Genomic DNA, 23298 nt, shown 5'->3' with positions numbered 1-23298 from the left:
CTGGACAGAATGAGGCGCCTCACCAGCCAAAGTAGAGAGAGGGAGGGATGGACCCAGAAGGGTGGTAGATGAAACTCCTGCCCTCGAAAGCAGAGGGGCTGGAAGTGGTTCTGTCCCCAATCTCAGAGGGGGAAGTCACCAGGAGAGAAGGAATGAGCCCCAAAACAGTACCATGACTCCTGGATGATAACAATCCAGAGCTATGGAAGGCCGAAGCCCCAAGGGAAAGGGACTAATCAGAAAAACAGTACCCGATCCCGACCCCACACAGCAGGTACTGACCACTCCAGCACAGGACGCACTCTGGTCTGAGGGTGGAGGAACACAGCAAGCCAGGGACCCTGACAGGGTTGAGAAAAGGGGAATACTCAGCCTCTCTGGGATCTGACCGCAGGTGTCTGGGTCCCGAGATTCCAATGCCACCGGGGTTGGAAGAGGAGAATGACTAACTGGAAGGGATGAAGCCCTCCTGGCCGGATGGGCAGGGGAAGCCAACAGCCCCAACTCTATTTGGGCCTTGAGGAAGCTCCTCATCATCCTGTCAATGTCAGAGGGTAACAGACTCCTGGAAGACCTGAAGGAAGATGAGGAGTGAGTGGACTTAGGAGAGACTAATGACTTGCAGCAGTGTTTTCCGGAGTTCGGCTCCAAGGCCTCGGAACTGACCGAACAACCTGTCTGGAGGTAGAAGGAGAAGCTACCCTCCTTATGTACTATAACTGGATTTGCAGACAGATTACATAGCAATTGGATCCGACGAACTGATCAGATACGAGGCTGGCCTGACCATGGCCAGATCAGTGGGCCTCTGATCCGAAGAAGCCCTGGATGTGGAAGATGACTCTGCAGCTCTTGGATCCGAAGACGTCGAATCCAAGACGGTCCAGGCTAGGGGTCAGATCCGGGGAACCAGGATCAGACAGCCATGGTTTCTTGGATGGAGCCGAAGGCAAAGAAGGGGTCTTCCTCTTAGGATCTGCAAAGGAAGCCTTCAAAGGGGAAACAAAGGGTCCTCCTGAGCTAAATCTTTTAAAAGGAGCTTATTGCAGTGCTCTGCCAAGGCCCTGGGGTTAAATGTGGCACAAACGTTGCATTCAGCCTCCAGGTGTGGAGCACCCACACAATACCAGCACTCCTTATGCGAACTGGAATTGGGCATCTTCTGACTACACGAGCAGCCCTTTTTAAAGCCTGAGAGCATATCACCCAAAAAAAGAAACTAAACATGGACTACAACTACAGAAAAGAACTAACTGCCAAAGCCCTATTGGCTAAACGAAAAAAAGTGCACCAAAACTACAACTAGCAACACTCTCTCTAAATAGCTAAACTAAGGGAGGGAAGGAAACTACTAAACTGTTAAGGAGTTAACCCCAGTAAAGCCAAAAATAGAAACTAAATATTTAGCTGCAGCCGGAGGCGATGAATTGCATCTACACTGAACAACGGTAAATCAGACCTGCTGGTTATAAGACAGCAGGACATTATGGGAGTGGGAGGAGCTAGAGCCTTGGATCTGTCTGGTGTATGTTGGCGACTCGGATCAGATATCAGATCCTAGACTCCAAGGTGATGAATAATGACATGGATAACATCAGATCAACAGCTTCAACTAAAAGGAAGCTCATTTACAATACGGTCCCAAAGTAAACTGGAGCTCACAGATCAGATAGTTATGACAACCTCCCACCAAAACTTATTAAAATGACTGTTCACTCATTAGCTGCCTGCTTAACACTGCTCCTAAACAGAAATATAACAGAAGGTGTACCACCACAATTACAGGCCCCAGTGGCCTAATGGATAAGGCACTGGCCTCCTAAGCCAGGGATTGTTGATTCAAGTCCCATCGGGGTGGTATAATCTTGTGGTGGGAGGATGGCATAATGGTTAAGGTGTTTACCTTGGAGACACAAGGTGCAGGGTTAGATTCTCACATGGGGTAATTTGCTAGGCTTAAAATGGCCCACAAGGGCAGTTAGCCTAGTACTTGCCTATGAATGAGGCAAACTGCATTGATGGAAGCTCATAAAACACTGCTTCACAAAAGAGGCATGCGAACTACAACTACAGAAATACAGCCATTTTAAACACCCCACTGAAACATTACAAAACAGTTCCCCAAAAGATAAACACTCCTCTAAAGTCAATCTTAATTCACAGCATGGTTTGCAAAAGTGTTAATTAGTTAAATAGTAACCGGAAGTACACAAATGTTCCTAAGCCAAAAGTTTTATAAATATGCTGGTAGACCTATGGCTCCCATCTCCAACAGGTTTAATGTTACTCAGTGCCTAGGAACATGAAAGCAAGACTGGGTCAAAATTATCAACAGAATTTGCAGTAAATTGAGGGGTTTCTGAAGGATCCACAATAGGTCCTCTCTTACAGTACAACATTCTAGTGCATTAACCCACTCAGTACAATAAGCAAATGGCACTGCTCTACTGTACCAAACCAAAAGCATTACAGCCAAAAATGTATTATATGCCAACTTCCTAAAAACTAGAAAAATGGCTACGAAACTTTTCTCTACACTACTCACTATAAAAACATCCATACTGTTACATCAACATATGATCCAAATTTGACATTATTCCATTCACAAATAAAAGTAAATACTTAGATTCTATCCTTGATTACATAAAATAAAATGCATCACATAGCACTTAGAAGTCTGTACAGCACCTGATACTACCAAGGCCCTGTTGCCAAAAACAATATGCTGAGTACCCAAAGTCTGTGGAAGCCTAATTTACATGAGTATCTCCGCTCCCCTACTAATAAAACTGGGTAAGATTTGTAGTACAGCAAAATTCATTATTGGTTAAACATTAAAAACATACCACTGAACCCTTTTACTAAAAATGAACTGGCCCTTTTTTGAAAAAAAAAAAACACCATCTTGCTGCGTCTTGTGTTAGGCCAATATACTATTAGAGTTGCATGTAAAACATCCCACTGTTTATCTTACTGTCCCCACTGCCTCATGAGAAACTTTCATCAGAAAAGGTACTCATAAAAAACACTAGAAGCAACCACCTGTATAGTGATGAATTAGTCAAAAACTATACTGCTCAAGCCTGGAATAAATCATTAGACATTACTAAACTAGTCACATGCTTTATAATAGCAGCCAAAATAAGGAGCTCAATACAGCTTTCAATATACGGAAACAAAATAAAGCCAGTTTTAAACCTCAGAACTTTAAACACTTCAGAAATGCAGCTAAATACAAAATTAAACTAAGCAAAAAAAAGTTGCACATTTCCAGAATTCAAATAAAGTCAAAACAGCCCTAAACTTTTCTGGCCCTCTAACAAATTATTACATCTTGGCCTTGCTAGCCAACCAATTTTATCTATAACCTCCTTCCAATGCAGTTCCTACGTTATATGAACAGTATCTGCTCTTAACAACTTAACCATCCCTAACATGCCGGTGTCTCCAGAACTAAATCTACCATAAGATTCTCTCCTTTAAAAATGTTTCCATTTCCACCATCACATATCTTCTCAATTTAAATGTATCTAATTTTTTCCGTGACAACTTACTGGCAGAATACATTAGAATTGCAGCAGATAATTTGGCTTACCCAGTTTCAATCACAATAAACCATTCCATTAAAGAAAGCTATGTCTCTATTATGCGGAAGACATAAGGTGGTAACACTAATGACATCTCCAAAGAGCTACAGCTATTCTGTTCCCCTTATCTAAAAGTTCTAGAAAAATGTATCCAATCCCAGTTACTCAAGTTTGTCGAGAATAACTTCCTATCCTCTTCATGTTTCGTGCCCACAACACAGTAGTAACACTAAAAATAAAAACAGGTACAGAAGCAACTTAGTCTCAGCTCTATTCCAAGACCTGTCAAAGGCTTTCATCAAGGTTTTCCCAACAAAAACTACTACATATACATTCTTACATAGGAAGCAATAAATCATAACTCCTGGTTTAATAAGCTACCTCTGTGACAGACTACAGGCAAGAAAATGCCAGATTGAAATCTCCTCCTTTCATGCGGGTCCCCTAACATTTCCTTCCAGTTCCTTGCTATTTAACATAACAATGGTCTCCATAGAGCAAACAAACATGTAACCATAATCCAATATGCAAATGATTCAACATTCATCTGCTCAACAAAAATCTGGAGAAACTACAAGAGCTAATCCAGGAATCACAATGCTCTACTGAATCATGGCCTTATGTCGCATAACTATTGCTAGACCTGAAAAAAATAGTTTATCCTGAAGCATCTCTAATTTGAAAACTCACTTTCCCCTTATTTCTTCTAACCACACCAAAAGTGAACTCATAACTCATACCAGGCTTCTAGGAGTATTACTGATGACATTAATAAATCTGACTACCATATAAAACAAGCAGTAAAAACTCACAAAACTAGGTAGCCTCTACAGAGTTAAACCATATTCTATCTAATCATGTGACACAAGCCATCATTTCAAACGTTCAACTCCCTACTTTTGACTATGCAACTCTCTAAGCTATCTAAACACATCTACTTGAGAAATGCTGTAACAGAGTAGCAAAATTTGCTGCAAACCTGCTTTATAAATTGCACCATTATATGGCACTGAAACAGTTGGAAAGTGGACAGAATTCTCTCACTAGCTAACATTTTTGTAACTAGTCACATCTTGTAATTTTTTCTATGAACCCGAAAAATACTATCCTACCTCCTTTTGCCCTTTCACTGTATTCTCTCTTACAAATGTGCACTTCTTTCCCAAATCCCTCTCTTCACAATCTCCACCACTTATATTTTCTATTCAGTTGCAAACACACTACATAATATGAATACTTTATTATCATGCTGCACTGCATGTTGTCTTTTCAGCTTTTTCCTGGTTAGGGATCACCACAGCGGAACTCCGGTCTGCTAATGATTGGCAGTAGATTTTTTTTTTTTATGGTGCCGAGTTGCCAGCCCGACTCCCAACCTTCAGCGAAGGCACACCCATTCACGCATGTCTTTTGGAGGCCACTCAACCGTGGGGAGGACATGCAGACTCCACACAGAAGGCACTCCAGCAGAGAATCGAACAGGAGAACCTCTTGCTGTGAAGCAACAACGCTACCGCTGTACCACCGTGGCTATCATGCTGCACTGCATTTTATCCAATAATATAACCCATCTGAACTTTTGTTTTCTGCAACTCCAAGCATATCCAGAACCGTACTCATGTATTCCACCAGTTTTATGTACATCTTTGTATTTTACTGTATTTTTGTCCCGTTTTTTGTAATTAGCATTGTCATGTTTCATGATGGTATAGTTTGCTATTTCTGTTTTGTAGATCTTTTCGGCCAGGGCATCTGCTGAAAACGGCAAACAAAAACAAATAAAGAAATAATAAACTGGAAGATTACAAAGTGTGCATGTCATTTCTCTTCCGAATATCTTGAATTAAAGCCTCTCAATGTTGGGAACCAGCTCAATCAGCAATCTATCATTTGGGAGTGTAAACAAAATTTTATGTACAAGAACACTAGTATGCACATTCAGGAACAAGAGACGTGCAAGAAAATGTTTATTCACAGTAACAAAAGACGCCAACGTATGGAGTGTTTGCTGGCATTTTAACATCTGCTCACAGATGACAAATGTGTACATCTGTAAGTGGGCTATATCTGTATACAAACACCATGGATACCATTAGCAAATATTTAACATGGAGACTGCATGGTAAGCAAAGACCACTTCGAGAAATTTCTGTCCATAGTTAACAATTAAACCTATCTACTTCAGTTTGCAGAAATGGTCTAACACAAAAACAATTACTATAATGAAACAGTAAAGAACAGTCCAAAAATACTGATTGTGTATTTCATTCACAATGCTGTTGTACTCCATTCCTTGGAAGATTTTGATTTTCTGCATAATCTGAACTCTGCTCTTCTTCACTACCCCTCAGCAAATGCATTACATAAAGACATTTATGCTGGTTTCCATGTCAGACACCTGGCTAAAATAAAACACTTGTCACCAGCTGTTTCAGTTCTGCAATCTGTAGGTCACTCTGACTCATTATGATGTGGGGTTCTGATGTTTTAACATCAGAATTAGCACTATCTCATATAGAATTTCCCAATGACTGTATATACCTCACGCAAGATGGCAAATGACTGGTCATAAACAATGAAAAGTACCATCAAATTTAAAAGCTTCCCTTACTTACTAAACTATGAATTATATATTCTGGCCTAGACTAGATTCTGGCAATCAGCATGGGCCATGTGAGCTAGAAACATATTCCACTTTAGCACTGGACACAAGACCTGTTATTACATCAGACCATGAGCAGCTGGTGTTAAGCAGCACTACCACAAGTATATGGCACCCAGTTAAGTGCAGACTGACAACTGAAGCATTCCTACCTTTAACTTAACTTTAAAAGCACAGGCTTATACACAAAAGCTTATCCTATGGTATCCCTACTTAGGAGGCATGATCATCAGAGTCAGGGCAAAATATATATATACATTTCCATGGAAAAAAAAGTTGCAAGAAGCTTTCAACATAAAATTTAAGGGCAGTCTACATCTGAAAAGTCAGATCAGTAACAGAGACAATAAGACAGCAGAACATGTCCTCAAACCAGCCTCAGAGCAGAAGTACAGGGCTGCTGAATCAAAGATTAGAGATAACCAAGCTAGTTTCAACAGGTCCTAGATTTTGATGTACAATGAGATGGGGAAGGAGGAAGGACCCAGAAAATTTTCCAGAAAAAAAACAGGCAGGATGCCCATTACTATACTATGTCCTTGTGAGAAGGCAAAAACCCACCAATATGGGGGAGGGGGTGACTAAACATTAAGTGCTTCTGATGGCAGCAATCTGCCCTATACATAATGACCCTGTATGCAGTGCATATCTGCAACATTTTTAATATAGCGACAGTGAACTTATGAGCAAATCTGAGACCTATAAAATCAGTTTGTTGATGCATATCACCTTAATGGGCAAAACTCTATATTCCCTCATTACAGTATCATTCAGTTGAAACATAACACACTGCAGTAACTTCTCAAAATGTTACAGGTAATGAAAAGATTAATCAAAATCAGAAGCTACACCTTGTAGATATAAAACACTGCATAAAACTATTCTCCACGTGATGGGACGTGTGTGCAAGTTGAATCATAATGAAAAAGTTGCAAAACTAGTTTGCTTTTCATTCACAGTGACAAAAGCAAATTTAAAGAAAGCGTAATCCCAAGTAACTTCAGTAAAGAAATTTGTAGTTTTCACTGCTGATAAGGACAGTTCAGTAACATGTGGCAGATTCTTTAAAATTCAATATTGAAAGGGTAGTGCTTGTGTTCAACACTCCTAAAATGAGGAAAAAAGCCATAGTTAACATTTTTGTCAGTCACTCTATTTAGCAGTATTCCCTAAACAGTAACTTGTACAAAGATTATTCATAAATCAACAACATGAATATAAGTAGCAAATATTATGAAGGACCACAAACTAACAGCACATCTAATACCGCACAAAGAGCACTTTTACCAAGTGCATCCATATAGCCCACTGAAGTAAATGTATTAGCAAAATTACAAAGGCATGTTAAAGTTATGTACTTATAAAGCTCCACCTGTGTTGTCCATTTTCATTCTTCTTCAACCTGTGAGTTCGGATCCGAACCTCAGATCAGACTCTGACCCTTTTTTGTAGCTTAGGATCTGAATCTCGAGCTCCTCCCTTACCCATAATGTCCCTGTCCTCCAAATTACCTCAGATCGAGTTTGCTGCAGCTGTATAAGCAAATACATGAAAGTATAGATAAGAACTATCATAAGTTAGAGAGCAGACAGAACCAGGAGCTCAAAAGGAATGGCAGTTCCTAGAACACCTCCCACAAATATTCCCAAAAGGGAAGGGGGGAGGTTGAGGAAGAATGAAAATGGACAACACAGATGGAGTGTTATGGGGAGTACATAACTTATTTACTTGATGATGTCATTTTCATTCATTCCTCAACCTGTGGTACAGAGTCCCCAGCTACGGTAACCTCAGGTGACCCTCATGGAAGGATATTCCAGAGCACTGCAGAACCGAAAGCAGCCCTACTTCTAGACGCAATATCTAATTTGTAATGTGTGACAAAGGTATGGAAGTTCGACCAAGTAGAAGCCGCACAAATTTCCTCCATCAACACTCTGGACTAGTAGGCTTGGACTAGTAGGCTTGAGATGTAGACATGGACCTAGTAGAATAAGGTTTAACATGTCCAAGTACAGAGATACCTTTAGCAGACTATACACAAGTGATGCAATCTGGGATCCATTTAGACAGTGAATTTGGACACTGGCCTTCCCCTTCTAAACAATAGAGAAGGAGACAAACAGCTGGTCAGTATTTTTTGAAAAGATTTTGTTCTGTCCAAATAGAAATACAGCTGTCTATGGACATCTAGCAGGTGAAGAGTGCACTCACCCTTGTTCTGGAAATTGGGGAAGAAAGCTGGTAGGTTAATGACCTGACCAATATTGTTTTCAGTATGCAAGATCACTCTATCTTTATGAAAAATCAAATTAGCTGACAATCCTTGTAATTCAGATGCCCTTTTAGCCAAAGTGCTGGCCACCAAAAAGACAGTTTTCCTGGAAAGATATTTCAAGTCTACCTTGGCTGAAGGTTCAAAAGGAGGTATGACAAGAACTTGTAGTATCATGGTTGTCCCAAGGAGTAATGGGGTCCTTTATAGGCAGTCTAATTAAAGGAAGGTCTTACACAGTTCAGATGACATGATGGCATTCCTCCTACAAGATTTTCTATATAATTTAGTTTGGAGACTCCTGGTTGTGTCAATGCTGACTAACACATCCAGGAAATCTATTTCACTAGTAGAGAATTTGTAAATTTTAGAAAAGAGGTAGTGGACTCCAAATAGCTAATGAACAGAACAAGCTGTTCTTCAGCCCCCCCCCCCCCCCCCCCACACACACACACACACACAAAAACAAGTCATCTACAAATCTGTAGAAGCTCACAAGTGGGGCATATTCATACAAATTTAACAGGGAGTTGTTCTCCCACTCAGCCATGACTATGCTGGTGAAGCTATTGGCACAGGGTGTGCCCATAGCTCCAGACTAAATTATATAGAAAATCTTGTAGGAGGAATGTCATCTTGCATAGGGACAGTATGCACCCCGGCCATATATTTCAGAATGTTATCAAGGGTCAAACAATGTGTGTGTCAAGACTGAATAATTGTGATGAAAATTTCAGGCAAGATGTCCAGATGCTTACGAAAGAATTTCATGAAAAGGGCTATAAAGCTTGTGAGGTTGAAAGGAAGATTAGTATGGGAGCTACACCAAGGATAAATAGGCAAAGTCATATTTTTCAAACCAAGTCTGAAGTAGAGTCTACTCAGGCCATTAGTAATAGGAATAGTGTGCATATGTCTATTTTATACTAGTGATATAACTGACATAATGAACATTACTAAGTCAAACTGGTCTACATTGAGCTTAGACAATATTTCAAAAGTTGTTGGTCACAGACCAAAATTTGCTTTTAAAAAAAATAAATATCTCAAAAGGCAGCTCTGCTATAAAAATGCAAAAAAAATGCAGACAAAGATAAGACAAGGTGGTGGTTGGGCAGGTACTAAAACAATGTCCTACAGGCAATTTCTGTACATTTATTAATCCATCAGCATGTTTTAGTCATCCAGTTTGAGTATAAATTTGAAGTAAAAGCTAACTGTCGAACCAGGAATTTGATTTATCTGGTGACATGCACAGTTTGCCACTGTTTCTATGTAGGAAAAACTAACAGGTCACTGATGGAATGAGTCAGGAAGCATATGTATTGTATTAGGAATGGGGACACCAAAAATGCACTAGCCAGACACTGCATGCAGAATGAAAATGAACATGGCTTTAGATTTCAAGTTGTTGAAATTATTTTTGAAAATATACGTGGGGGTGATGTGAAAATTTTCAATGAAAGCAGAGAATTGCATTTGATTATTTTATGGCAAGCTGATAAATACCTAGGTCTAAATGACAGGGTTTCTATTAAACCTGAACTGAAAGCACGATGTCTCATTAAATGACAAGCTGTAGCTAAGTTTTTACTCTTCTCTGATGTTTATTGGCTTTGAATTATGGCTTTGAATTAGAGTGAATATATTAAGTGTTTGCTGCTGTGGTTTATTATATGGTCTGAAGAAGCACTAGTACTTGGGTGTAAAAGTGCTTACCTCATTAAACTTTTAACATTTTATGTTTCCAGTTGCGTTTCTGTGCCTTGTTTTCTTCAGTTACAGTTTAGATGAAGACTGCCATGCATTTGGTTAACATCCTTGGAGCTGTGGTGAGACCAAAAGGGAAGTACTCTGAACTGATAATGATTGACCCCCAGAAGGGAGCAGAGAAACTTTCTGGAGCACCTGTTCATTTTGATGTGATAGTACGCTTCCTGAAGGTTACTTGAGCACATGCAGTCATCCTTTTGTAACACTGGTACAATGGACTGAACAGTGACCATCCGGAACTTCGCGTTTACTGATTGGTTTAGTAAAGTTAGGTCCAAGATTGGCCATAGGTTCCCGGTCTTCTTCTGCACTAAAAAAACCTTGAGTAAATTCTGGATCCGACTTAGTCTGGTAGGACCTCATGGATGACTCTTTCTAGCAGCTTTGCAATTTTTAACGCTGCTTCCTCCCTCTGATTGGGTGGAAACACTGGGGAGGTTTTTCTGATTTTGGTCTTTGGAAAATGGAAAGGAATATCCTCTGGATATGAACCTTTGCACCAAACAATAATTTGTGATGGCTAACCAGGCTTCTGGGTGCAAGGATAAGCACCCCCAATTGCCTCCAGAGAGGGACAGACTGGCAATCTCTCAGGAGCACTGACAGGACCTATCTGAGAAGGAATCTCGTGATCCTTGACTTTGCGGACCCTCTCTGCCCCGAGGGTGGCATCTGCCTTTACAGTTATTTCTCCCTCTGACTCTGGGGGAGAAAACCTCTCAGTGATTCCTGAAAAGGACCTTGAAACCTTTTGAACCACAATTTTTCACCACCATGTTAGTTCCTGGAGAAAGGTTGGGGAAGAAAAACAGATTCCGATGGCAGACAAGGTCTTTCCATTCTTCTCACATGGGAGATCGCCTAACAGTGGGAGACAAACAATGACTATCCTTCAAAAGGATGCCTTGAAAGGTTCCGCGAAGTCAAAGAGCTGCATCCAGGTATGATGCCTTATATCAATGCCTGAACTGGCAGCCCTTGAGGTACCCTCTGCATAATGCAAGATCAGTCTCATGGATGCGTTGGAGATGGACTGTAGGGTGGCCAATCTGGAGGAAAAGATTTTCTGCTCTTCTGCAGACATGGACCCTGGGGCAGAGCTAGAGAGTTGCTTAATTAAGTCCTTCTGTAGTCTCGTGAAGTGTGCCAGGTAATTCAACAATTGCAATGTGAAAGTCACTGAAGTGTACACCCACTTCACAAATCTATCCAAAGCCCTAGACTCCCTTGTTAGGGGGATGGACAGAGGAAAAAAAGTTAGGTCCGACCATAGTGTTCCATCTGTGTTGTAGATCTTCATTCATTCATTACTGTTGGACTTCGGTTCCATCCTCGGAACTGACACGGCCAGTACAAAGCTCAAACCAGCCAAAAACTCTCAGCTAAGTTCTACCCACAATGCCCCTCTCAGTCTCTACAGATCATGTTTGCCCGCCATTATAGTATAGAAATAATAACAGTGATAGCAGGAGGCTCTGCCTGAGCAGATACCTTAACTAATAAGGAAATCCTAAAGTCCACCAGGAGTCCAGGCAGGGGGAAGGAGGGCGGGAAGTAACGAATGAATGAAGATCTACAACACAGATGGAACGTTATGGTAAGACATAACTTCTTTATCAGATGTTGTAAATCTTAATTCATTCCTTACTGTTAGGACAGAGTCCCCAGCTACTTGATCCTGGGTGGCCCTAATGAAGGACATTCCTGAGCACCACAGAACCAAAAGATGCTCATCCCCTGGAGCCCAAATCCAATTTGTAATGAGTGATAAAGGTATGAGGTCTTGGCCAAGTGGCTGCTGCACAGATATCATCCATAGAGGCTCTGTAATGAAAGGCCACTGAGGTAGCTGTTGATCTAGTAGAGTGAGACTTTATTTTGGAAGGTAAGGACACTGTTTTGATGGTAGATGAAAATAATGGGGTTTCTCAGCCAAGAAGAGAAAGTAATTTTGGAAACAGACTTCCTTATTCTGGGTTCTGCACAGGCCACAAACAATCCATTTTTCTGAAAGATTTAGTTCTGTCAAAGTAGAAACAAAGTTCCCTATGAATATCAAGGGTATGCAGAAGGTATTCCCCTCTATTTGAACGGTGGGAATGGAACGGTATGTCAATAGATTAATGGAAAAAACAGAAATGACCTTGGGCAAAAAGGAGGGGTCAGTACGTAGAGACACACTTTTCCTATGAAAAATTAAGTAAGGTCTTTTGACACTCAAGGTCTGCAACTCAGTAGAGTTTTCCAAGACAAAAATTTGATATCACAAGAATTAGAAGGCTCAAATGGAAGACTTGTTAACAACTGAAGCACCAAAGTCAAGTCCCATGGTTCTATAGGAGGTTTAACAGGAGGTTTAATATGCAATACTCATTTTATGAAGGGTTTGCACAGTCGGTGTGACAACAGATGAATTGTCAATTCCATTGTGAAAGTTTGCAATAGCTGCTAAAATGCACTGTAACTGTCGATGCTGAAGTTCCTGCGTGCAACAGGGTATTGAGGTATTGAAGGATCTTCTGAACAGGCATGAAAAAGTGGTCTATGTTATGTTCTTTGGCCCACCTAGAGAACCTAGTCCACTTACTGGAATACACTTTTCTGGTGGGAGGTTTGTGCGAAGCCAAAGGATCTCACGAACAGGGGATGAAGTATCAGGTAGCCTGGCAATCATCCGAAGTGGAGAAACCAAACTGTGAACCTGAGACTGTGGAGATTGGGTGAATCAGTCCCTGAGGATTGGACAGCAGTCCTTGGGATTGATCCAGGATCCATGGGCTGTGAATCAGGTGAGGCCATAGGAATGGGAACCAGACTTGCCGGGGCCAATAAGGGGCAATGAGGATCATTTTGCTTCTCAACCTTTAAGCTTTTTGTAGAAATTTTGGGATGAGGGGAAAAGAGGGGAAAGGCATACAGTAGACCTGGGGGCCAACTGTGCATCAGAGCATCCCTCGCTGACTCCCCTGAGGGGGGAATCAGGGCAAAGTAGCTTCTGCATTTGTTGTTTAGGGGTGAAGCAAACAGGTTGCAGCAAGACCTGCTCCAGCGGCGGAAGATTTGAGCTACTATTATTGGATTGAGGGACCACTCAAGAGGCATCAAAATGTTCCTGCTCAGATTATCTGCAGTAAGATTGGAACTCCCAGGAATGTACACTGCTATGAGAAGGCCGTTGGAAGCCATCGCACAATGCCAAATTCTCATGGCTTCTCGACACAAGGGGCAAGATCTAGTTCCGCCTTGTTTGTTGATGTACCAGACGACTGACATGTTAGCCGATTGAATTGCAATAGTCCCAGAAGGAAGGGACGTGTAGAACACTTGCAAGAGAAGTGCCCTCAATTCCAGGACATTTATGTGCAAATTGGCCTCCATGGGGGACCAGGTGCCTTGGACTGTCTTTCCCTGGAAATGCCCCCCCCTACCCTAACAGGGAAATGTCCGTGGTCACCGTGGCCCTGGGCTGAGGAAGACAGAATGATTGACACCAAAGATTTGTCTCTGGCTTCATCCACCATAGCTTTTGTTTCTTGCACATGTCTGTAAGGCATATCATATGGTCGAGTGGGTGGGTTAAGATCGACCACTGTGATGAAAGGAGCCACTGTAATAGTCTCATGTGCAACCTCGCCATTGGTACTAAAGTAATGCTTGCTGCCATACAGCCCAATAGCTGTAGTACAAGGCGCGCTGGTACAAATGTCTGCGGAAGGAGGGCTTGAATCTGGTTTCTTATTTTTGAAAGCCTGTGAGGAGGAAGGAAAGCTTGACAGGACTTTGTATCGAAGATCACTCCAATGAATTCCAGTGCTCTTGTTGGAGAAGTGTGATTTGTCCATATTGATCGCGATACCTAGGCGAGAGCAAGGCCTTGAGTGTAAGAGAGACTGAGAATGAGAAGATTCCTGGTTGTGATGGGTAAGGAGCCAATCCATCTATATATGGAAACACCTGGAATCCTTGTAGTCGGAGGTGAGCTACTACGACTGCCATACATTTGGTGAACACTCTGGGGGCTGTCGAGAGACCAAAGGGCAGTACTCTGAACTGATAATGGATGGCTCCCAGCCGGAAGCAGAGAAATCTCCGGGAGTGTCTGTCCATCTTTATGTGGTGGTAATAGGCGTCCTGGAGGTCTATAGAGCACATCCAGTGTCCTTCCCCAGAAAGGGGAGAATGGACTGTACTGTGACCATCCGGAATTTTTGAGGTTTGATGAATCTGTTTAGTAAGCTGAAATCCAAGATTGGTCTCCAGTCCCCTTTCTTTTTTGGCACTAAAAAGAACCTTCAGTAAAACCTGGATCCTCTTTGGTCTGGTGGGACTGGTTGGATGACTTTCTTAGCAGCTTTTCGATTTCTAAGGCTGCAGCCTCCCTCTGACTGGGTGGAACATCGGGGATTCGTTTTACGGGTCTGGGAGCAAGGTCGAATGGGATATGATAGCCTTTGAATATTATTATCTGCACCAGTGCATCTGTTAGGAGTTGCCAGGCCTGTAGGTACAGAGAAAAATCGACCCTCAACTGCCTCCAGAGGAAAGCAATTGGGCCACTGTTCAGGAGCGCTGGAAGGGTCGGCCAGAGAAGGAATTGCTAGCTCCCTGGTTGCACGGACCCCCCTATGGCCCGAAAGGGGCATCTTCCGGATGAGTTGCCCCCTCTGTTCCGGGGGGATTGCTCATCATGAGTGTCACGAAAAGATCCTTGGGACTTCTTGAACCACAATTTTCCACCCCTCTGACTCCTGGAGTAGGATCTCTAGGTGATGGAAAAAGGTATGCCCACAGCAGACAAGGTCTTTCCGTCCTTCTTACTACGTGATGGTGTGTCTCTTACTTTGGAACCAAAAAGGGAAGATGTAAAAGGGTCCGCGAAGCCACACAAATGCATCCAAGCATGCAGTCTCATGATGATGCCCGATGCGGCTGCTCGAGTTGCCCCCTCGGTAGTGAGAAATCAAGTGCATCGAGGAGTTCCAGATGAATTCCAAGGTAGCTAGCTGAGAGACAACAGTATCACGCACCTCCTCAGGCAGTACCTCCGCCAAAGAGGCAGTAATTTCTGAAATTAGGTCTCTTTGGAGGCGAGTAAAGTGTGCCGAATGGCAATGGTCGCTGAAGTGTAGGTCCGCTTCCCCAGTCTGTCCATAGCCCGAGACTCGGGGGATGAACAGTGGAACTATCTTCTGCCAGTTCCCTCTTGGTGGCCACCGCCACAACCATGGAATCAACTACCAGCTGTATGGACCAGTTGGGTGGGTCTTCTGCAGTGAACAAAATTTTATCTGGCCTCAGGGGGACTGGTTCTATGTTATCCGGGCCCTTCCAGGCACGCTGCACAATAAGTCTAATGAGCTCATCCGCAGGTGGGGTCACTCAGGAAGTAGATGATCAAGCACGGAAAGCCTGCAAAAACACAGATTCCTCCGAAGGGTTGGAGTGCTTCCAGTCTCCCCTCTGCTTGAAGATCTTGAGAATGTCTCCAAATGAGACATCTTCCGGGGAAGACCGTGGGAACCCTTTTCTCTCATCACAATCAGTGTCTTCAGTGACGGATTCCTCAGGGGAATCAAGATGCTTCCTCTTGCAAAGTTTCTGTTGGGGTGGCTCCCCAGTGGGGTCTTGTGATGAGGACTCCGGAGAAAGGGTTCCCTTCAAGGGCAGGTCTTGTGGCTCCCGTGCTCAAGGTCCCAGAGTAAGAGATTGGGACAGCTGCATGGTAGAGGGGGAGGTTCTGGGTCTGATGCCAATGGTGTCAACTGCGAGCCTGTTGAAGCAAGAACCCTTCTCAATCACCTGGAAAGCAGGCCTGCCTGAAGAGGGATGGGAGCCTGGAACAGAGAAGTACGACCTCGGAACCAGGGTCACACCCCACCCCAAAGAGCCCACCTCCAGGTGAGGAGCTCCGAGAGGACCGGCAGCTGCTGGGAGAGCAGAAGCTGTAGACGGCGCCACCGAAAAAAAAAAACTGCGCCGAACTAGATGCCACGGTGCTGACAGCCCAATCACTGCTCCGGGAGTGCGCCAGTTCCAAAGGAGCTGTGGCAGCAAGAGTAATCGGTGCCGACAGGGAAGCCTCCGCTGTTGGGGCCGAGATAGTATGCATCGGGATGGCCATTGGGGCCGAGATAGTATGCATCGGGATGGCCATCGGTACCGAAGTCTCCGAAACCTGGGTGGAGGTCAGAGGAGGATAGACAGGAGAATACGTCAGGAGAGCTTCCGTTCCGAGAGGGAGGGAAGACCTGGCCTGGCTGGTTAATCCTTTAGCTGCCAGAAGCCGGTCCACAACCCTCACTACATCTTGTTCTGAAAGACTCCTGGTGGATCTGAAGGATGCTGCCAGTGGACAGTCTGGTCTAAAATGAACTAAATTGTCGTCCTAAGAGGAAGAATACCTAGTTCTGGAAGGTGCTCTACCTTCGGAATCGAAGGTGTCATTACCAGTGGAGCCGTGTAAGACATCGACATCATTGACCGGGGATGGTGCTGATGCAGGTACACTGGTCGAAGCCTGCGTCATAAACAAGGTCGGCACCATGGGGGATGGTGCCAAGGCTGGTACAGTGGAAGGAGTCTGAGTCAGAATCAAGGACGGCACTGAGGGAGAAGACAGGGACCCTGGTGCCAAAGCTGTCTGCACCAACGGTGTGGGAGAAGCCTGGTGTTGACTCGGTTCCGAGGAGGATGGGGATGTCAGAACCGAAAGACTCTGTTTCTCCTTATGCATTTTCATGTCCTTATGCTTAGGACGTGGTGAGACCTCCTTCCCAGAAAAATCCTCTATGAAGGGTGATTTCAGCATACACTTTAGAATCAGCTTGTTCTTGCGTTCAGCCAACGTATGGTTGCTGAAGCTAGAAAAAGTGTCACAAGAAACATTAAGGTGGTCGACGCACGAACAGAAAACACACTGGGTGTGACCGTCAGAACTGGGCATCTTACGCCCGCACTTATCACACTGCTTGAACCCAAGCTTGGCCTTATCCGCCATTATAACACACTAGTACTACCACACAACAAAACTATACAAGAGATAAGAATAGCGAAATAAATCACTTTTTTTTTTTTATACAGACAGCAGGAAAATAGTACCAACAATGGCACTAAGAAATACCAAAAAGTAAGAAGGAGGGCCTACTAAGGCAGGGGAGAGGGAGTAGTACCAACGATGATACGAAAGAACTACCAAGGTAGTGGGTAGGGTTTAGTCAGGAAATGAAGGTAGAGATGAGAAATAACGTTAGACGATAAAAACTGGCTAACAAACACTAAAAACTCAAAATAATCACAAAAAAGCTACACTTAGCTTGAGAAAAGGTTTGGTACGTCTGATGAGGAATGTACCAAACGTGATCCGAAGAGACTATGAGAGGGGCATTGTGGGTAGGTCTTAGCAGAGAGTTTTGGGCTGGCACGAGCTTGGTACCGGCCGTGTCGGTTCAGAGGACAGAACCGAAGTCCTAACACGAAGGAATGAATGAAGCTTTACAACATCAGATGCTGTGTTCAGCTAGCTCCTTTTCAGTGGCTGCCGCAACAACCATGGCATCTACCAGGGAACCTTTTGTCCAGTGCTGCCTACCTGACAGGGCACTAAGGATCTTGTCAACTCTCTTTGCAATGGGCTCCAAAGTGTCTGGCTCCTTCCATGCCCTGCTGGAAAAAAGGCCGATAAGGTCATCCACACGGGGGACACCCAAGATGTAGATGGGCCAGACCCAAAGGCCTCCAGCAACATCAATTCCTCTGAGGAAATGCTTTGGGGAGACCATCCACCTCTTCGCAGGACTTCAAAGGAATCTTCATCTGGTGGAGATCTTGGGGACCCTTCCCCTTCAAAGTCGGTTTTCCGTCAGTGTTTCCTGAGGGGAATCCAAGTGCAGCCTTTTGCACAGTCTCTTTCAAGGGACCTCCCTCAGTGAGATGTTCTGAGGAGGTGTCAGAAGAGATGGGGAGATCCACACAGAGGGAGCTGCTTGGAAGCTCTTGGGATCTGGCTGCCTCTGAGGCAGAGGATGAGCAAGCTCAGGTGCAGAAGTCAGAACAGGAGCAGAATTTGAAGGAGGTAGAGTCAAAGTAATTCTCAGCTGGGAAAATACCCCATCCACCACTTCGAATGCAGAAGGACCCAGACAAGCCAAAAGCAATCTCTCCTGAACTGTGGCTCTAGAAGCAGACAACTCCAAACCCTCATGTATCCCCTGCCCTAAAGGGGGAGTCGGAGCTGAGCTGTAAAGTGCCAGGGCTCTGAGGGAAAGCGATGGTGCTGAACACTTCGGAGTCCAGGAGATTCCCTCAGATCCGACAGACTCTTTGGCTCCAAGATCTGTCATGCTCCAACAGCGTCTGATGAGATAAGAGAAGTTGTCAGAGCCAAGGATTTAGGGCCACTGGGTCTGACATATCGACTCTGGTTACCTCCGTTTACGAAGGCTCTGAAATGGGAGGTCAAATCGGAAAAAGAGTAACCAGAGGCAGAAAGGTAGAATGCTGGCTCATGGATTTGGTGGGGACAGAGCAGGCAAAACCCCCCATCTGTATATGTGTCTAGAGGAACTTCCTCATCATCCTGTCCACCTCCACTTCAGAAAGGCTCCGGGAAGATCTGAGAGAAGACACGGAGGGACGTCTGGAAGACATCTTCAGAGTTCCTTGAAGAAAAGGAGACCTGATGGTAGAAGATACGACCTCCAGGAGGGAACTAGGATTTTGGTGCCAAGGAGGTGATAATAGCGTTCATGCCAGATCCCAAGGCCTAGGATCCGACAATTTCAGAGTCCTGGCTGGTGCCTTTGAAGTAGCTCTTTTTGCAGAGACTGGGCAGGAGAGTGTTTTCTGTGCTCCATAGGCTCCTTACACTTTCTTGTAGAGGTTTGAGTCCCAGATTTTCTAGATGGGCCAGCAACAGAAGCAGGCTGAGGAAGATGATCCTTTACAATTAACATGTTGCAGCATTCCACAGGTGCATAGGTACTGAAACCCGAACAAACATCACAAGTCACATCCAAATGACTTGGCCTCAGGCAGTAAACTAACTCCATGTGGGCATCAGGCTGAGGAATCTTCTGCCCACAGGAAGTGCATTTTTTGAACACAGCAGGCTTGTCTGGTTTATCATTCATAATCAAGATTTTTTTTATTTAGTATAAAATAAATACAGGAAAGAGAACTACCATCAATGGTAGGAGACAGATACCCAAGGGTATAAAAGGAGCTAATTATCTAAATGGAGAAACCCGAAAATAATAAAAGAAGGTTGTAGAAGGGTAAGGAATGGTGATGGACTACAAATAAGTGCCAGAAAAAGGTAACAAATGAATTTAGTTTGAAATCACTCAACCCAGAAGGAGCGAAGAGAGAAAAATTTCCAGCTTGCTAGAAACACAGCAAACGAGATAGGAGGTAATTTGGAGGACATCTGCATTATGGGTAAAGAGGAGCTTGACAGTTATACTCTAAGCTATAAAAAAGGCAGTAGAGTCAGATCCAAGGTCCATATCTAAACCTAAAGGTTGAGGAACGAATGAAAATGACGAAAACATCAAATCAACAGTTTTAGCTTTTTCTGGAATGTACAGCTGCTTTCACAACAATTTGAGAGACAGGAGCAAAGAAAACGTGACAAGTGCAGAAATAGTTAAATCAAGTCCGTCCTGCTACAAAGTGGCAATTACTTCAACAAATACATACACTGTTGAAAGCGTATAGAACACATTAATTGTTGCACTTGTGTTTCCACAATTTACAAAGTACATATATTAAAAAGATCACTGCCGTGGTACCAACTTATTTCCTGTTGAATGTTAACATCTAAATATTTTTGTATTATTAAAGCAAAATACAGAAGTTATGCAGTTATCATAATGTTAGATGTTCATGATCCATGCCCTTCCACTTCAAAGGTGGGAGTGGTTGCTGTAGGGTCTTCCCAAGCTTAATCTCCTTATGTAACTCCCATAATGCATCCCATGCCCTCCTCCACTCCAGAATGTTTGCTGTAAATCAAACAATGTTCATTTATTGACATATACAATTCCGTACCTCTCAATATCAAGGTTTCCATCAATAAACTACTGCAACACTCCATTAAAGGGCTTGTTTACAGTTGACTAAGTCCATGAAAAGGGGTGTTTCATGTATAAGGAGAGAAAAGGTTGGAGGGTATGTCAAACAGCTAACACTACGGCAAGTACATAACTTTTGTGTTGTACATGAACCAGTCTGTCCACTTCAAAGATGGTTAACCAGGAGACTCTGTTCTGCCTTTGGGGGAATGTCAGAGTACACAGGCGGATAGTAGCTCCAAAGGAAGACCTGGATCTCGAGATCACATTCAGCTTATAGTATCTTGCAAAAGTATATAGGGAAGCCCATATCACAGTAGCACAAATGCTGGCCATAGACTAATTCCTGAAAAAAAAAATTAAAAGTGATGTACTCACCATAATTATGCATCTGTGTTTTCCATTTTTATTCTTCCTCAACTGATGGGTCTCTGATCCGGCTCAGCCACATTTATTAGACTTTCGGGTCAAACTTGAAAACTCCTCAAACAGTCTGGGGCTCAAACCTGGAACAGACAACAACCTTAAGGTCACTCCAGGAGTTAAACGGAAGGAGAAAGGAGGGTGGGAAGTTGAGGAAGAATGAAAATGGACAATACAGATGCATAGTTATGGTGAGTACATAACTAATTATCTGATGTTGTCCTTTTCATTCTTCAACTGATGGGACAGAGTCCTTAGCTTCGTGAACCTTGGTTACCCCTCATGGAAGGACATTCTGAGTACTGCAAAACCCAAAGCAGTCCCGCTTCTGGAAGTCAAATCCAATTTGTAATGAACAATAAAAGTATGAGCATTAGACCAAGTAGCTGCAGCACAAATGTAATCAACTGAAGTTCTAGACCATAATATTGATGATGTAGCCATGGGTCTACTGAAGTGTGCATGGGGGAGGTGGGGCTGAGCAAGGACAAACCCTGTTGACTGTAAACAAAGAATATGCAGTGTGTAATCCATCTGGCTAAGGTAACTTTAGAAACTGGTTTGCCCAATTTGTTGGTGGAGAATGAGACAAAACTGATCTGTCTTTCTAAAGATCGTTTGTTCAATGTAGATAAAAACAAAGCTATGTACAACAAAGAGATGAAGCACGTATTCACCTTTATTAGCAAAGTTGGGAAAGAAATGGGCAAATTAATAGTTTGGTTAATACTGGCTTCTGAGGCCACTTTAGGCAGAAATGATGGATTGGTTCATAAGGTAACTATCTTTATGAAAGATCAAAAATGGGGATTTGGAGACACCCTGGAGGTTGGATACTCATCTAGCAGATGCAATGGCCGCCACAAGAAAAGCATTTTTTTTTTTGTTAAAGCAGACATAGCCGATGGTTCAAAAGGACTCAAAGCTTGTAGCACAACTGTTAAATTCCAGGGGGGGTGTAGAGTCCTTGACTGGAGGGATAAACAAAAGGCATGTTTACGATAGGTCTTGCACAATTTTTACAAAGCTAAAGATGAAGCATCCCCCCCCGCCCCCAAATAAAAATAAGACACCGCTGACAACTGCACTTTAATGGTAGGAAACTAGATCCCTTCATGAAAGACTGCTGTTAAACTCCAAAGAAACAGAAAGGGGAGCAGTGAAGGGGTCTAATTCTCTCTGAAGAGCCCAAAGAGACAATCTTTTCCATCTACTGTTGTAGATTTTCCTGGTAGAGGCCTTTTGAGATGACAGTGACATCTGTCGAAATGGGGAATAAAGCCTGAGTTGTCTAACCATCAATGGAAATGGAGAAACCATGCCATCAACTTGAAGGCTGTAATGTGTGGGTGATCCATCCTCATGGGATGAGACAGAAGGTCTGAAATGGGCTCCAGTATCCAGGGTGGATATCGAAGGTGAGACCAAAGGAAGGGAACCACACCTGACAAGACCAAAAAGAGCAATGAGGATAAAAAAAAAAAACACCCTGGTGGAATCATGAAATCAAAAGGCTATATAACAGGAAGAAGAAAATCATAGCAAACATTAGGAGGTGCAGCACCCAGCAGGATAAAAGCACTCTCAAATTAAACAAACATCTCATAGGACAAATAGTCTACCAAAGCCAAATTTGAGGTAAGTTTGGCCTCCCAGGCCAACGACAACCACAAAACATTCTTTAGCTATGTCCACAATCTCAAATGCAATACACAATTGTGTGCAGAGCTCAATGTAAATGGAGCCAGCTATACTGAGTCAGAAGATAAAGCAAACCTCTTGGCTGATAAATTCAGCTCCAGCTTTAACCCTCTCTCCCTCTCAATCTTCCCTTGGGAACTGCCAAATATAAAAAAACACTATCACTAGCGGAACAGGTCCTTAATGCTCTAAGACCAAGAACACTGCATCAATGGGCCAGACAATATCCCAGGATGCCTTCTAAATAGCATGAAACATGACCTATCAGAACCTCTGGAATTAATTTTTAACTGTAGCCTCCAAACAAGCTTTGTGCCGCATAAATACAGAAAGACAACAGTCATCCTTATGCACAAAGGTGGGCCATCTACAGATGGAAACTACAGACCCATAAGTCTCACTAGTCTTGTATGTAAAGCCATGAAATGAATTACCATGGAGATGATCAACAGAGATATAGAAAACCTCCAGACACTGAACCCAACCCAGTTGGTTTCATCAAGAGCAGATCATGCCTACTCAACATGGTAGACTTCTTTGAGAAGGTCACTAAAGCAATGCATGAGGGCAAAATCGTTCACACTGCCTACCTTGACCTGGCCAAGGCAATTGAAATAATCCCTCAGTTGGCATTGTTGACAAACTCAAGAGGTTATGTACAAACCCGTATGTCACTTGGCCAACTAGCCAACTGGCTCACAGACAGGATCCAGGAAGTTAGAATTGAGGAGTCCACCTCTACACAGAGGCCAGTCACAAGTCCCTCAGGGATCAGTCCTTGGATCGCTCTTTTTTGGCATTTACTTC

General features: G+C 43.3%; 1 protein-coding gene across 1 annotated transcript in view; it reads right to left on the bottom strand.

Moving 5' to 3' along the window:
* Positions 1-5541: 5541 nt before the first annotated feature.
* Positions 5542-23298, bottom strand: part of LOC122815718 (aldo-keto reductase family 1 member B1-like) — a 547809-nt gene continuing 530052 nt past the window's right edge. The window contains exon 10 of the mRNA XM_044088466.1: positions 5542-7356. Coding sequence (XP_043944401.1) covers positions 7314-7356 — 43 coding nt within the window. The 3' untranslated portion in view covers positions 5542-7313. The remainder of the gene's footprint in view (positions 7357-23298) is intronic.

This window comes from Protopterus annectens, chromosome 11.part0, assembly GCF_019279795.1.
Source record: "Protopterus annectens isolate FY-2018-M chromosome 11.part0, PAN1.0, whole genome shotgun sequence".
In the NCBI taxonomy this organism is placed as follows: domain Eukaryota; kingdom Metazoa; phylum Chordata; order Ceratodontiformes; family Protopteridae; genus Protopterus; species Protopterus annectens.
Note: the sequence above shows the minus strand (reverse complement) of the source record. Positions and strands in the feature narration are given on the sequence as shown.